This window comes from Zootoca vivipara, chromosome 13 (assembly GCF_965207765.1).
Source record: "Zootoca vivipara chromosome 13, rZooViv2.hap1.1, whole genome shotgun sequence".
NCBI classification, from domain to species: domain Eukaryota; kingdom Metazoa; phylum Chordata; class Lepidosauria; order Squamata; family Lacertidae; genus Zootoca; species Zootoca vivipara.
The window spans coordinates 52,753,771-52,770,230 of NC_142596.1; the positions used below are offsets into that span (position 1 = coordinate 52,753,771).

At 51.3% G+C, this 16,460-nt stretch overlaps 1 protein-coding gene across 1 annotated transcript in view; it reads right to left on the bottom strand.

Annotated features, from left to right (window-relative positions):
- FBXL18 (F-box and leucine rich repeat protein 18) overlaps positions 1-15,918 on the bottom strand; it is a 32,079-nt gene extending 16,161 nt beyond the window's left edge. Inside the window, exons 1-4 of the mRNA XM_035131741.3 lie at positions 15,772-15,918; positions 13,879-14,079; positions 11,784-13,333; positions 8,110-8,328 (exon numbers count right to left, since the gene is read on the bottom strand). Coding sequence (XP_034987632.3) covers positions 8,110-8,328; positions 11,784-13,333; positions 13,879-14,079; positions 15,772-15,789 — 1,988 coding nt within the window. The 5' untranslated portion in view covers positions 15,790-15,918. The remainder of the gene's footprint in view (positions 1-8,109; positions 8,329-11,783; positions 13,334-13,878; positions 14,080-15,771) is intronic.
- Positions 15,919-16,460: the final 542 nt, after the last annotated feature.

Below are 16,460 nucleotides of genomic sequence, written 5' to 3' on the forward strand. Positions count from 1 at the left end.
AGTTGCTCTTGCGCTCGGATCCTGCTTGCAGGTTTCCCATGGGCATCTGGCTGGCCACTGGGAGAACAGGCTGCTAGACTAAAGATGGGCCATTGGCCTGATCCAGCAGGCCCTTCTTATGCTATCTGAAAACCTCCAATTCTTGGTTTGATCGTCTAGGCCAGGGCTCAGCAAACTTTTCCAGTCGTGGGCCGGTCCACCATCCCTCAGACCTTGTGGGGGGCCGTACTATATTTTTGGGGGGCAAAGAACGGATTTCTATGCCCCACAAATAACCCAGAGATGCATTTTAAATAAAAGGACACATTCTACTCTTGCAAAAACACGCTGATTCCCAGACCGCCTGCGGTCCGGATTTAGAAGGTGATTGGGCCGCATCCGGCCCTGGGGCCTTAGGTTGCCTACCCCTGGCATGCTCTGGTCCATGGGGTCACAACACAGCAAAGCAAGGAGCCCTTCCATCTCCTGGGAGTGTAGTAAGACCAACTTCCTTTAGTGATCTGTTTATGCTGGCTGACATTTCCTCAAATCTGTACAAAACAGGCCCCAAGGCAGCCCGAAGTCTCTCTCTCTCTCTCTCTCTCTCTCACTCACACACACACACACACACACACCAGCTATGTGTTGCCAGGCCAGCAAATGCAAGGAATGATGGCAGGCCACAAAAGCCTGGAGGGTATGCCTTGTGAGTGTTATATGTTCCTGGAGCAAGCACACTGGATCCGTCTCTGCGAGATTTCAGCCCTTGTTTATTTGAATCATGGGGCTGGGCTCCAATCCTCTTGAACTGGGCTCAGATTTACTTGCTTCCATCATGCCAAGGAACACCTCTAGTTAAAATCCCAGTGCAAGTTGTGGAATCTGATTTCCAGCGAGGTTAAAATGGCACATCCAGCAGTTCTCTGACAAACAAAGATTTCACTTTGAAAACGGCCAAGTTCTTCACTCTCTTGGTTTCAGGGAGAAGCTTGGAAAACGAAGGCGGCGCCTGCTGCTTTTGGAGTACTTAGGGATATTCCAGGTTTCTAAGGCCCACGTTTAATTCCTTCTCAGCTTCTGCCTTCTCTTAAAACAAAAGTCATAAAGGGGGGGAAAGGCGGGAGTGTTTGTGTGACTCCACCTTTAAATATACCTGGCCTCAATCCACCGGCTGAGGATAAATATTCCTGAAAACAGGACTGAAGGAAACCTTTTGCACCATGTGGTAGGAATCTGAAGGAAATTCAAGGCATGGAGAAAGTTTTTCTTCCTCTCTCATATTCCCTCCTGCAAGGGAAGGCCAAGATGTTTAGGGCTTGGCGAGAGGGTGACAGAGGAGGGATCCGACAGAGGTGCAGGAGAATAATGCAGGGAAATAAATACATTCCCTCCCTCCCTTAGGAACAGGGAGCTGCCTGGTACAGACGTCAGTTTTGTCTAAACTGTCTGGCAGCGGTTCTCCAGGACTGGAGATAATCTTGCCCTACCTACAAGTTGCCTCCCCTCTCTGCTGAGGGTCTGTGGTCATGGATATTTTAGGTGGGGCTTTTTCGGGCACGAGAAGCAGGAATGTGTTTTGCTATTGACGGTTTCACTTGTGCGTGACAATTCAGATTGTGTCATATTGCGCTTTTAATATTTCATGATGGAAACCGCCTTGAGAGAGTGTGCTCTTAAAGGCAGCCTATACAGTGGTGCCTCGCTTAACGAATGCCCTGCTTAACGAAATTTCCGCTTAACGAAAGGATTTTTCAAGCGGAGCTTGCCTCGCTAGACGAATGCGTTTTACGAAAAATTCGTCTAGCGAATCGCGGTTTCCCATAGGAATGCATTGAAATTCAATTAATGCGTTCCTATGGACAAAAATACAAATTAAAAAAAATTCAATGCATTCCTATGGGATTCGTTAGACGAATTTTTCGTTATAAGAAAAGACCCGTGGAACGAATTAAATTCGTCTAGCGAGGCACCACTGTAATTCTTTTCCAGACAAATAACAACAAAAACAAATACAAACAAATGTTTTCCTCTGCTCCAACAGGGGCTCTGATGACATTCTTCGGACATCCCACTCTTCCCAATTCCCTATCCTTTCTCCAAGCCCCACAGCACCCCCCCCTTCCTAGACCTCCCTGCTTGTCCACATCCACCCCCAGCAAGCCAGCCAGCCCCCCACCCCATCCCACCCCCCAGGTCTCCTGCCATTTACAACGGAAAACCTCGTCATCCACCCTTTCTGCTGATGCTGAATGAAGCGCAAGTCTCAATAATGAGATCAGGTTGTTCAATCGAACCGGGCACATCATTTGGACTGCTGATCCCGCTCGCCCTCTCAGTGTTCAGAGCTCCTGCCTTCCCTTCTCTGCAGCATGCACACATATGACTTGCCAGGAGCCGACACTCACACGGCCAGCATTCGGCATGTCAGATCCGTGCCCCCCCCCCGCTTCTCCTGCGCCAGCTGCTTCTTAAAGGCATGCCTGCTGCAGTTGCTAATTGTTCATGGGTGTAACTAGCTTGCACGCTCTCCTTCTCCCACATACACCCTGTCCTTGAAAAGACAAGCCTCTGCAGAGCTTACGCTGAACAAAACAGGTATCCGGGGGCGGGGGGTCCAAAAGGACACTTGCTGCAACACAAACGTTTCTTTTAACGCCGCCCCCCACCTCCCAGCAGGTTCGGCAGGAGGAGCGGGGAGAGGGCTGCCTCTGCAAACACTTGTGCTCAACGCACCGTGCAGAAGCGCCGTTATCGCAAGTCATTGGGATTCTTTGCTTGGCGTGACTTCTGCAGTGGAGAACGAGCGACGACAGGGGCTGCTGCTGCTGGTGGTGGTAAAAAATACTTACCCTGCAGCTTTAGAGGGTTGGGGGGGGGTGGAGAGGCGTTACGGAGATTTTAACACGAAGCCACAGCTCCATCTAGGGGGAAATTAATGGAGAGCCCCTCAAGCATTCAGGAGGAAGGTGTGCAAGGCCACGCTACGCTCTCAGGCTCGCTTCACAGCTGGGTCTGTGAGGTTGTGCTCCAGAAGATTCCCTGAAGAGCCAGGGCCTCTGTCCAAGGAGGTAAAAGCCTTTACCCAAGAGAGTGGGACCCAAGGGGAAACACTCTCTCACTGAACCATTCTGCACCTGGCTATCGGCCACTTGCGACCAAGTGAAGATGCCCGGGCTCCCGGAAGGCCCCTGGTGTCTCCCCCATCTGGAGATGCATGCATGCCTGGGGATCTGGGGATCTTGCCTGTTTTCACACTCTGGCAACACATCCTGTAGAATTCTATCCGCTCTATTTTATCTGCACAATCAGAACGAAATTTAGGAACCAGAAAGTTGTCTTGAAAAATGCTACTTTCGAGCCGTCTGGCCCCAAAATGACAACTATAATAATAATAATAAATTTTACACTAGGCATTGCATTTTGGCCAATGTAGCCCTGGGTTAAGGACCTAGCTTATATCCCTGAGTTTCTAACACTGCTCACAAGGGGATGTGGAAGCAAGGTCAGGAAACTGTCCAGGGTCTGTATCACAGGGAGTTCAGCAAGGAGAAGGAGCCAGCAACTGAAAGGCTCAAGAGCCCTCTATGCCACACCCAAACCCTAGCTGCTGGTAGGAAAGGAGCTCCAGGGATGGCTTACTCGGGAGTAGATCCCTTACGCACAAGCAGCGCAAGGACTCTGGGTCTCCGGACATGCACCATGCCTTTGCTCTTTGGCCTGGGCCCTCTTGGAGCCAGCAGGGCTATTGAGGAGCTGGGGTAAGGCTCCACCTTCTCTCCTGACAGCTCCAAGAGTCTTCAGAAGCTCTCATGCCAGAGGACCCTCAAAGAGGACCCTCAGCACAGGTTCCAGAAGGCAACCACCTGCATCTCAAGGTCCTTGAGGACCTGTGGGAGTCTCTCTTCCGAGGACTCGGTCAGGGCACCAAGTCAGCGCATGGCAGGACCACCGCAGGAGTCCTACCAGCTCAGACCATAAGGCCTTCCTCGTCCAGGATCCTGATTCCCACATCATGCACTACAGAAAACTGACACACACAAAAACCAACAAATGAAATAAATTCCCAAAACAACTACCTAGAGCACCACTGACATAACAAAGACTCAGCCAAACGCCTTCCTCGTTCTATCCAGCTGCCTAAGAGCACAGTGCAAAGGCCTGGCGGATCTCACCAGGAAGGGCAATGCCCAAGGTGGAGGCCACCGCAGAAAAGGCCCCGCCCCGGGAGCTGCCAGTTGTGTCTCATGCAAGGCCTCAGGTGCTGATCAGAGTACAGAAGGAGGAACCTTTGGAAGGGGGCGAGCGAGCCGTTTCCCTCTCTTTGGGGCATTGCCCCCTGAATACTTGACACTTCTGCCAACCTGAAGGTTCCCAGAAGGCTGCGGATACCTGCCTCTTGCGAATAGGTGGTGCCATTTTGGAAACACAAGCAAGGGAGAATTGGTGTTGTAATTAGTACTGAGGAGGAGGAGGAGGTCAGCAAAGCCTCAGAAGACCAAACACCCACAAGGGCAGCTGGCATCACCATCACACCCTGTCCGTGAGCTGCCTCGGGCAGGGCTTTCCAAACTGTGTGTCGCCGCACGAATGCTCCCTGTGCTCCCCAGGCAGGAAAGGCGTTCATTTAACCCTCGGTTTGCTAGTAAAACCAAATTACTGTCTCGAGAAATGATGCATGTCTACAAAGTGTGGCACCAACATTGAAAGGGTTGAAAGCTCAGAGAGATCTGGGGGGCTGCATTTGGGAGACAGAATCCAGGGCAAGTGGATCGGTTTGATCTAGCAGGGCTCTCTCCCCCTCTTTAATAACAGAATGGCATAAAGTGAAGGGGAATAAAGTAAGGCCAATAGGGGAATTGTTGTGTTGTTTGTATTGCTGCTGTAAATATTTTTTAAGAAAAGAAGTCTGTATGAAATGGAAGAAAACAGCTGCAATCTGGTTGCTGGGCAGTATAAGCCAGCACAGGAAAAAGGATATTAAAGTTTAGATCAGCTCTGCCATGAGCTATAGGACAGGCAAAGAACGATAAGACCGGAGAAAGAATTTATCGTTCTTACAAGGAGAGAGAGAAAATCCCCGTTGATGAATTCAATTAAGACACAGGAGAGGGTTCTGTTGAAAAGAACCCCCTGACATCACAGGGAGTTCAGCCCATGTCTTGGCTGGCTTCCCAAAAGCCGCAATGCGAAAAGCAGCGTGGGGGCGAAGGCAGCAGCTCTACAGGGAAAAGTCTCCTCTGGAGCTGATTGCAGACGCCCCACAGCTCTTTCTGGGTGTAATAGAAAAGTTCCAAAGTTGTGCAGCACTTTTCCTAATGGTTCAAAGCACTGTGAATTGAAGGCTGACGCTATTCTTCAACAGCAGGGATGGGGAATCGGTGGCCCTCCAGGTGTTACCAAGACTACATATGCGGCTAGGCGGTTCCAGGTGTTGTTGGAGCATCACCGGGGATGACTGGCGATGCCGGGGGGAGCCGGAGTATGTCAACACCTGGAGCCGCACCTCAACCTACAACAACTCTGCATGTTTATTTGGCAAGGCAAGGCTGCAAAACTGGCCAAGACCGGCCACAGGAGACCCTTGCTGAGCAGCTATTGCATTGTCTGCTCTTCGTGTTACAAGATGCCTTGAGTTTGGGAAGGCCAAAAGACAAGACACCAACTACATGAGTGATCTCACCACCCCAATATTGCCGCCACTGCGGAGCTGAGCCTCTCACCCGCTGGCCACTGACAGAATTCACAGCAGAGGCCTTCCTGGTCCCCAGCTCTGGCTGCCGTCTTCGACACACTTGCCCGGGAGCAAGTCCTCCTGAACTCAATAGGGCTTACTTCAAAGCAGTCGGGTATGGGGTGGGTCAGGTCTACTAGCTAAGCTACAGGAGTTACGGTGGTCCCAATAATTGCAGCCTACAATGACAGCTTGCTAGGGCGGCAACTTTTCAACAGTGAATCTGTAAATAGGTTAATAAAACTGAGCACTTGCAAAAACAGAAGGCGAGTGTGATCTTGGAAGAGAATGGGGAATGCCTCCCCTGTGCAACATGCCCGTATCATCCAAGCCAGTTCTGATCTAAGAAGCAACAGCACAATCCTCTGTGCGTGTCTACTGAGAAGCGGGTCCCACAGAATTTGACCGCGTGGCCTTCATGGCCTGCTTCCCCCTATAAAAATACTGTGGGTTTTATATGCAAAACTTTGCAAATGCTTTTAATCAATCAATTAAATGAAGTTCACTCAACTAAGATGTCTTTTAAATCAAGCCATAGGCCTATTTCCTCTGTCAAGGCTGCAAACTTCACCTTCTTCTCATAGCCGACGCCATTTCTATTCTGTCACTGGGATGAGCAGGGATTAAATCCAAAGTGTTGTGATATGTATTGGGGCAATATGGTGGTTTCCTTATAAAACTTTAAAGGGGGAGGAGCGAGCAAAAAGCACACAAGGTTGACTAGCATACTTGTAAATGCATTCAGAACTCAGCTATGGGAAGATATGGAAGTGAGAAATGGACCATCAAGAAGGCTGATCGCCAAAGAATTGATGCTTTTGAATTCTGGTGCTGGAGGAGACTCTTGAGAGTCCCATAGACTGCAAGAAGATCAAACCTCTCCATTCTGAAGGAAATCAGCCCTGAGTGCTCACTGGAAGGACAGATCGTGAAGCTGAGGCTCCAGTACTTTGGCCACCTCATGAGAAGAGAAGACTCCCTGGAAAAGACCCTGATGTTGGGAAAGATTGAGGGCACAAGGAGAAGGGGACGACAGAGGACGAGATGGTTGGACAGTGTTCTCGAAGCCACCAACATGAGTCTGACCAAACTGCAGGAAGCAGTGGAAGACAGGAGTGCCGGGCGTGCTCTGGTCCATGGGGTCACGAAGAGTCGGGCACGACTAAACAACTAAACAACAACACAAGACGTCAACTCTCTATGACATAGGAAGCCCAGCCCTGTTATTATCTTCTGTGCTGGTACCTGAGCCTTAAGCTGATGCTATACACCCAGGTATGTTTTTAAATTTCCTCTTTGTCATCAGGGCTAGAAAGTTGTCATTTCAAAGAAAAACCAAGTAAAATTCAGACATTTCCAGCTATAATGATAAGCATCATACTGGAAAATAACACAGAAAAGTTTGTTAGGAGTTATCCTCCTAACCACTTAGCCAAGACATCGGCCTGCCCCAAGTCAGAGCCCATTCCACAACTCCCAGGAGCCCGTCAGGATGGGCACATGTGCTGGCTGGGGCCAATCAGGAGGGAGGCAGCTTGGGAGAGGCTGCAAGAGATGGTCAACCAGCAGCCTGAGGGCGGAAGCAGGCGCACAACACAGCGGGAGGTTCTCAGTTGCCCTGCCAAGCTTGGAAGACAGGGGAGCCCTTGATGGCGTGTGGCAGCACATAACTCTTGGCCCCTTTTGAAAGCAGCTCAGGCAAAGGCAATGAGAATGCACTTACTGTTAGGTGTCTGTTTCTCTCACTGTGCAGGTCGCATGCCTGTGTTATGCATTCCAGCAAAGATTGTTGGAATCATGAGAGCGGATGTTTGCCGTATTCTGATTCCGTTTGTCTCTTTTTCTTCTTTGGACTTCTCTCAGCGAGAGGAGACATGTTTTTCTTTTGTTTATTAAGTGTAAGGCAGAACATTTGTTAAGTAGCTATTCGTACACAACCTCAGCCTGGCTCCATCTGCGTTTTATCTCTGCTGGACTCTGAATATGTGCTCAGTGTCCCCAATGTCGTATTAAATCATAGAATCATAGAGTTGGAAGAGACCACGAGGGCCATCCAGTCCAACCCCCTGCCAAGCAGGAAACACCATCAAAGCATTCCTGACATATGCCTGTCAAGCCTCTGCTTAAAGACCTCCAAAGAAGGAGACTCCACCACACTCCTTGGTAGCAAATTGCACTGCCGAACAGCTCTTACTGTCAGGAAGTTCTTCCTAATGTTTAGGTGGAATCTTCTTTCTTGAATCATCACTCAGTGCACTTCCAGCCTCACCTACCTTTACTTTGCATTCTGAGCCATGATGCCAAGGAGGGAGAACCTGGAGTTCCCTGTTTTAGCCTCAAAAACACAGCACTGCCCCTAGTAACGGTATGGCCTGAACGATTCACCTGCCTGAACTCACCTCTTTATCAAGGACTGCTGCAAGGTTTTGCAAACTGTGAGAGACTCCCCGGTGAACATGTGGCACATGATGACCTCGAGGCAAGTGCTCATGAAGGCCATCACGGCGTCCGGCTGCAGAGATCCACTCCGGGAGATGATGCAGAGGCGCTGGAGGGACGAGCAGTGGCTCAGGGCCTGGAAGAACTGGGCACTGGCGTTGAAGTAGGGCTGCTCGAGCCTGCAAAGGCAAAACAAGGGTCAACCAAACAGCAAGCCTAGGAGAGACGACACTTGCAAGGGGGGTGGGGCTCTACACCTGAAGGTAGATTTGTTTAGGGGGAAGTTTTTATATTTTGACATTTTATATTCTGTTGGGAGCCACCCAGAGTGGCTGGGGAATACATAAATTATTATTATTGTTATTGTTATTATTATTATTAGGGGAAGGGTTTGCAAAGCCAGAGGGGAAGAGGAAAGAACACCCCTGTTTTTGCAGAGTGGAGCTCAGCACAGAGCTTTTGGGAAGGCAGAATCCATTTGATTTTAGTTGAAACCTCTGGTGTAACCTCTATGAAGGAACTAGCTGGAGAGTTAACTAATCGGTGGGTTTTTAAAGAGAAGACAACTCCCCAACAAAAAGCTCCAGTTAAGAGGTTGGGCGTTTTGTAAACTGGGCTGCATTTGCTCCTGCCTCACTCACTCCTCTCCCCTTTTGTGACTCTTGGACAGGTGAAGCCTGTGACAACTTCTGAGCTTTCATCTATTTCCAGGGCAACCTGAGATGAGGCTGCTCAATGGTCTCATCATTGCCATAGCTTGTCAACCGCTGTTTTCCCAGTTGCCTGGAGTGTGTGGGATCAGGTCCAGGGATCCAAAGCAGGAACACTACTGAAAATGATCTGCTCTGTGTGTGTCTCTCTCTTCCTCCACCCTCCCCTCAGGAGACCTCTCTGCCACAGGGATAAGAATCCACTTATTTGATACTCAGCATCATGTCTCAGGTGTCAAAAGCTGAATTTTCCATTTTCTCCACTGAGATCCAAAGGAAGGAAACCTGCTTAGAGGTTTTCTACAAACAAGCGGCAAACAAGTTTTATGAAATAAATAAAAGGGAAGCAAAGGAAGGACTCCCTGTGTGAGAAGTGCCATGGAAATGTAGGGGGAGGGGCGAATAAACAGTTTTCGCTGTTGCTCCATGATCAAAGCAACACGTGAGCAAGCAAAGCAAAGCTCAGCTGGTTAGAACATGGTGCTGAAAACAGCAAGGTGACAGATTCAATCCCTATACGGCAGTGTTTCCCAACCTTGTGCCTCCAGATGTTTTGGGACTACAATTCCCATCATTCCTGACCACTGGTCTTGCTAGCTAGGGATGATGGGAGTTGTAGTCCCAAAACATCTGGAGGCACAAGGTTGGGAAACACTGCTATAGGGGACAGCTGCATATTCCTGCACCTCAGGGGGTTAGACTAGAAGATCCTCAGGGTCCCTTCCAACTCTACAATACTATGACATTAACTTACTGTACTCACAACTGAAGAATCTGAATCTGAAGTATCTGAAGAAGTGTGCATGCACACGAAAGCTCATACCAAAATAAAAACTTAGTTGGTCTTTAAGGTGCTACTGAAGGAATTTTTTTATTTTACTTCGATCCAGACCAACACGGCTACCTACCTGTAACCTGTACTCACAACAGTAAGTGGTCAGAATTTTTTTTTTGCAATACACCATCCAGTCCACCAGGTGACACTGTTGCTGTATTATTATCACCAGAATATACTTTTTTTGTTTTTAAGCCCTGACAATATCACTGCTTAAATGTTCAGAGTTAGAAAAGGGTTGAGAATCAGAGTGAATCACAGACAGACACCACACCCAGGGAGTCGCTTTGAAACTATCCTCTTTTATATCAAAATATATATTTTTTTCTGTTTAGAACACTGAGTCCATTGGCTCAGCGAAGGCCAACTATTATCAATAGGCCTGGGAGTTAAAGGCATGTTCATTCGATTTCCTTTGAGGCTATTTCAGTTTTAGTGTTTCATTAGGTATGGGGGGAAAGCAGCAAAAACATAAAACAAGGAATGGCCTTTGCTACAAACAATGGAGGGGGGGCTTTGATCATTTAACTGCTTTCCATGTCTCCGGAAGATGCCCACCTTGCAATTTTGGTGACAAGCAAACTCACCAGCATTTAAGTCAATTGGTCAACCAACTACAAATTCATCAATAAGCTGACAGCCTTTTTATGTTAACTGTGAATTGAATAGTGTATGCCCATTGCTTCCTTCTCTAGCCTTCCCCCTTGATACTGCAAACGCACGAAGCGGCTTCCTACTTATACCAAGTGAGCCTGTCGGTCTCTTCGCTCCTCCAGATGTTCATGGGCTGCATCTCCCATCACCATCTCCAACGACTAGGCGTGTTGATTTGGGCAACAACATCTGGAGGGCCACTGCACCCATGGTCTAGCGCGCTAATGTCCAACTGGTCGACCGCAATCAACAGGTAGATCGCGAGGGTTCTCCATGTTGATTGCGGTAGTTAAAAAAGAGCTCGCCTGGTTCTTCATGAGCGATCGCTACGCGCCCCGCCCCGGCGCTATGTCCAATCGCTGCTGCCGGCGACTGGGTGGGGGAAGGAGGGAGGGCTATGGACTGTATGGTGAGCAACCCTTCCCAAAAAGAGCTCAACAGCTATGGGCAATGGCAATGGGTAGATCACTGCCAGTTTTATTATACTGGGAGTAGATCACAGTGTCTATAGAGTTGGATATGATATGCCTGATCTAGCGCATACCAATCTAGCCCAAACCAAGGACTCTGCCTGGCTGTGGTTTCCTAGAGTGTCAGGAAAAGGTAGTCCCCAGGACTAATGACCAACGGCCTTTAAAGACAATGTACTAGGGATGGAATGTGCAGCTTCGACCCGAGTCCAGTGCTCGAAATTCCCCAGGGGCCAGGCACATTTTGCGACTGGCGCGGGTCCAATTGCGACCACACGGAGATCTCCGGCTTTCTAAAGCAGGTAAGCAGAAGAGCTTATTCGTTGCCTTTGAAGCCCACCTTTATCTCCAAGTAGTACATAGTTCACCCCACTCATCAGTTAATCCTTACGACAACCCTGCAAGGTAGGCTAAAAGGCTGCGACTGACTTCAAGGTCGCCCAGTGACCTTCCTGACTGAGTTGGGATTTGAACCCTGATCTCCCAGGTCCTAGTCCAACCCTCATCACCCCTATACCACGCTGGCTTCCTAGAATACTTCTGCTGTATAAATTAAGTAGGTAAATACATACCATTTGGCTTTATTGCTGTTAAATAAATCATGACACGGTGTAATATGTCATGTGTTGTTGTTCATCTGAGGTTGCATTTACCAAATTTTAAGACCTGCTAAGGAACAGGGGCTTGTTATTATGCCCGATATGTAAAACCACATAATTCAAAGGCTTTCTTTTTCCCATGACTGTGTATCTGAGATTCTAACGCTGCCTAAGTCATAGGCGGTCTGCCTCTTTAGGAGTCCCGGCTAGCTAAACACCAAAATGACCCAGCACACAGCCTCATTTGCCCAGAAGAAAAGAAACCCTAGCTGCCAGAGATCTCTCCCTGCTGCAACGGGATGGGAAAGCAACGGTGCTGGGCTAATTCAGGAGCTGGCCCACCTCTGCTTCACCTGAGGCCCTCACCTGAGATCTCGCAAACACCTGCAGTGCTTCAACATGTCCACGAGGGCTGGCATGTACATCACCTTGCCCATCATGCCCAGGTTGGCCAGGGATAGAGTCCGCAGGTGCTGGCACTGGGCCCCAATGTTAACGAGCCCAGAGCCTGTGAGGATATTGGGCAGCTGGGCCAGTGTGAGGCTCTGCAGGAAGGCCAGCTGGCCAATGGCGGCCACTTCGGCATCCCCCACGTGCTGGGCCCGGCCGCAGGGAGGCAGCGAGTTCCGAATGGCCGGCTCATTCCGCGGCATGGCGGAGGAAAAGCTGGACCCGATCAGCTCCAGCTGCTCCAGAAACGGGAGGCTTTCTAGCAGGGTCCAAAACACGGAGGGCTGGGGTCTGGAATTCCCCTGCTCCAAGCAGTTCCGTGGATACGTCTGCACCCCGATCCGGACTTTCTTCCCAAAACTCGGGGAGGTGGTGTTTGCCACCGGCTGCACGGACGGCTTGTCGGCAGACACCGGGCTCACGTCGGCGATGGCACAGACGGGCAAGGCCAGCGAGAGGAGGCACTTCAGGTGAGCAAGGAGTTGGCACAGGTGCCTGCCCAAGCCTTCGGAGCTGTGGTGGTGGGCGCACGACAAGTTCAGGTGCCTCAGGTGGCAGCAGGAGGCGACGAGGGTCTCGGCGATGCTGCTGTCAATGTCGTCCTCCGCTTTCCGCAGCGTGGAGTCGGGAGACAGGCAGTGGACGCAGCCGCTCAGGTTCAGGCCGACTAAACTGCGGAGGTCTTTGCCGCCGTTGAGGACCCTCTGGACCAGCTGGCTGCCTGACAAGCTGCAGCGGCTGAAGCTGAAGTAGACAGGGTTGCTGAACTTCAAGTGCTGGAGGAGGCTGGAGCCATTCATCCAAGACCCGGGGAGCTGCAAGGCATCCAGCGTCACGTTCCGGGCCATGGAGTCCAAGAGGTTCTTCACAGCGCAGCTCTGGGGGAAGCCGCCGGGGGCAGAGATGAGGAAGGCGTGGAGTTTCTCGGGCGTGCGGTCACTCAGCACCGCCAAATACAGCCTCACCACCTCCTGGTTGACTGGCCCGGGGGCCAGCCTAGCATAGAAGACCCGAAGGTTCTGGTAGTGAGGCACATTGCTCTCGCCCACCATCAGCTGGCCAGAGATAATCAAGCCCTCCCGCGACCGGTCCAGGATCTCAAAGTAGAGGAGCAGCTTCTCGAGGCTGGTGCAGCAAGGAACCACCCCGTAGGAGGGCGTGTACAGGGTCTGCTTGAGCTCCAGCACGCGGCTCAGCGTGGCTTTGCATTCGCTGCTCAAGTGAGAGGCGTCAAAGCCCGGGTTCACGTCGATGGCCAGGGAGCGCAGGTGCTGCAGGGCAGAGAGCATCTTGGAGAGGCGGAGGGAGGTGAGGTTGCAGCCGGACAGGTTCAGCTTCACCAGGTTCCTGCAGCGGGTCACCTGGTCGACGGTGGAGCCCGGCAGCCAATAGCAGCTGCTCATGTTCAGCTCCTGAATCTCCTTGCCAATCTCCCGCATGAGCTGCTTCACCTTGTCCTTGTCCACCTGTGCACAACAGGCAGAAACAAAAACACGTTAGCGACCCGTAAAAGGAGTCCAGGGGGCAGCACCACTTTCGATGTGAACTCCAGAGACCTCTTCCTTTACAGGGCTCTCTTTGAAAGCAGCTGGGGGCAGGGGGGGGGAAGCTTCCAGTGTTTTCAGCCTGCAATGCCAGATCACCCCGCAGTGTGTTCGGAGAGCTAGGCTGCCCTTCAGACTGAAGAAACAGCCAGAGAGAAAGAAAGGTTGGGAGAGAGACTGAAAAGTGTCAGAGTGAGCCTGTTCTCTCTCTCTCTGCTAGAGAAAGCCATATTGCAAGTCCCCTACCCTGTTTGAGGCCAGAATAAAGACGAGTGAAAGCATTTTCTTACACTAAACCCAGGAAGCACCATCTCCATGGTGCCTTTTCACTTAAAATACTAATCTCCTTTCTCCACCCTGATGTACACGAAGGACTGAATCCCTCAATTAAAACTCAGTATCCCTGAGAACAGCTATCCCTCCCAGCTCCAGTCACACCCCATGATTCCCTCGAGGCTCTTCCTCACCTGATAGTCTTTATGCAGGGTCACAGCGTGCGTCAGGCTTTTGTCGAGACTAAGAACAGAAAGTTTCCGGCAGACTCTTCGGACATTCAGGACAAGGTCTGAAACCGGGGTGTATCTCAGGATGTGCAAAAGGATCTCATCAGAGAACTCCATTAAGTTCATAGCGTTGCTCTCCTCTCCACTCTCGTCGCTCGTCACTTCCTGAAAAGAGAGAGACAAAGAGAAAGCAAAAGAGCTCAGGACAGACACAGAAATTAGATTCCTTCGGAGACTGTTGGGGAAGAGAATGTGTCTGAAGGGGAGTATATAGAACGATGGGTTTTCCGGTGAATAAACTTGCAAGCCAGTTAACAAAGAAAAAGGGGGGTGGGGTTGGAGAGAGAAGAAGAGTAAAGAGCACAACCGAGAAAAGAGCAATACAGGAAGCAACTTATGAATGCTGGAAACTTGTTCACACATGGATGTTTATCACCTGATGACAACAATGTGTGAACATTATCTTTTAAGTTTTCTTCACTGCAATATTTGGTGACTTACAGTTGAGTGAATAAATAGGAATGAAAGCTCGTCAAGTTAACATCATGCACATGTGAATGGAACACAACAATTCCCAAGGAACTGCAGGTCACAGGCCCACTGTGAGCCAGCAGGCCTCACGATGCCAAATGACACATAGGCATGCTTGAACCAGGCCAGAATTAGGGCCCTTGGGTATTGTGTCCTCCTGTTCCACCTGGGTGCAAAACCACACCTGACTGGCCTGTGAGAGAATGGTGGGCTGTGAACCAAAAGAGGTGAGGATTTGCTGTGTGGAGGGTGACTGTGGATAGAAGGAGAGGCCCCATAGGCTGGGGAAGAGGTTGGGAAAGGCTAGGAATTGAAGTAGAGGAGTGAAGAAGAGTAGTGAGGGAGGAAGCTGGGGCAAGACCACAGCTGCGGATGAAGAGAAAGTATAATGAAATGTAAGTGGTGGGAGGAGGAGAGGTGGGAATTGGTAAAACTACCGCAATGGGTGAAATCTGCTGGCATTTGAGCAGGGGGTGATGGAAGGGTGGGGCAGGCTGCACCTCTAGTTCCAAGATCTCAAGTTACAATGCTGGGAGAGACCCGGGGGGGGGGGGGGTTCAGCTCAGTTGGTGGTGCAGCTGCTCTGCATGGAAGAGGTCCCATTTTGAATGACTATTATTATTGCCTCAGGGAGCAGAGCTGCAGAAGCCTCAGCCTTGGAACAGGGGTAGAGGGACATATGTGGGGACCCCCCCTTCAGATGCTGCTGAATTGCAACTCTCTCACCCCTCCCTTGCGCAGCTGGGGCTGATGGAGTCCCAGTAACATCTGGAGGGCCATAGATCGCCCACTCGTGCTGGAAAGTAGCTGCCCACCAGAGCAAAACAGAGGCGCCTACTCAGACCCACCTGCCCCCAACTTTTGACACGAGGATAAGGGCCATGCAATTCTCGGGGGCGGGGGGCGGGTATGAACGCTGCAGGCACCTCAGGGAGGATCAGCCCAGCCTGGCACCAACTCGGACGCCAGAGCTGCAAACGTGCTAATAAAGGTCAACCATCCGCATATGGAAGCTCCCCCTTTGGGAACCTGCGATATTTTCTGGATTTTTATGAAATAGATGAAATAGCCTCTCTGACTTGGGGAGGGGGGTTAGCAAGCGCTGAGGAGCCGAGCCCTCCCCTTCCCTTCCCTCCCTGCCAAGCAGCAGGCAGCACTGACTGGGCCGCTTCCCCCTGTGACACGCGACAGGGCCGCTTCAGACGTTCGCCCCCGGGAAGAGGCTCTGGGAGCGGTTGCCATGGACACGCGGGGGGCGGGGGAGCCGGGGTTGCCATGGACACCAAGGCCTGGCTGATGCTGCCGCGCCTCGTTCCGCGGGATTACCTCTCCCGGGGAGGCCATGGTCGGCGGGCCTCGGCCTCCGAAAGCGCCTCCGCCTCCGCCTCCGCCGCGGCTGCCGGCCCTTCCCCACGCGCAGCCTCCCAGCCGGCGGAGAGGAGGACGGAGCAGCAGCTTCCGGCGCGCTCCTGACCTCACTTCCGCTCCCCGGCCGCCTCAGAGGCGCCATTTGGGGAGAGGCGGAAGAAGGCGGAAGCGCCATCTTGAGAAGCTCCGCCCCCCCCGAGCCGTCGCTTCTCCAGCTTCTCCGCTTCTGTCCGTCGCTGGCGCGGGAATTGAGTTTCTGCCTCTGTGCTCCTCGTTATGTCTCCGTCTCTCTCTCTCTGCCTCCCTCTCTTTCCGTGCGAGTGTGTACCAACGTGTGCCGGACGCCATCTTGGGAGTGGCATTGGCCGCCGGAAAAAAAAAAAGAGCCGGCACTCAGATTTCTTGCTTTTAGGCTGCTATCCAAAACATGCCTGCTTTTATTTGCATAGTGACTGAGGGCATACTCGTCCCACCTTCCTCCCGAGGTGGCGTCCATAGCTCTCCCTCTTCCCCTGTTTGTCCTCCCAACAACCCTGCGAGGTAGGCTGGTGCCGAGGGGAAGGGCCGCCGCTCGGGGGCAGAGCGCCTGCGTAGCCCTCAGAAGGTCCCCAGGTTCAGCCCCCGACGGCAGCTCCAGGTTTTTAGAC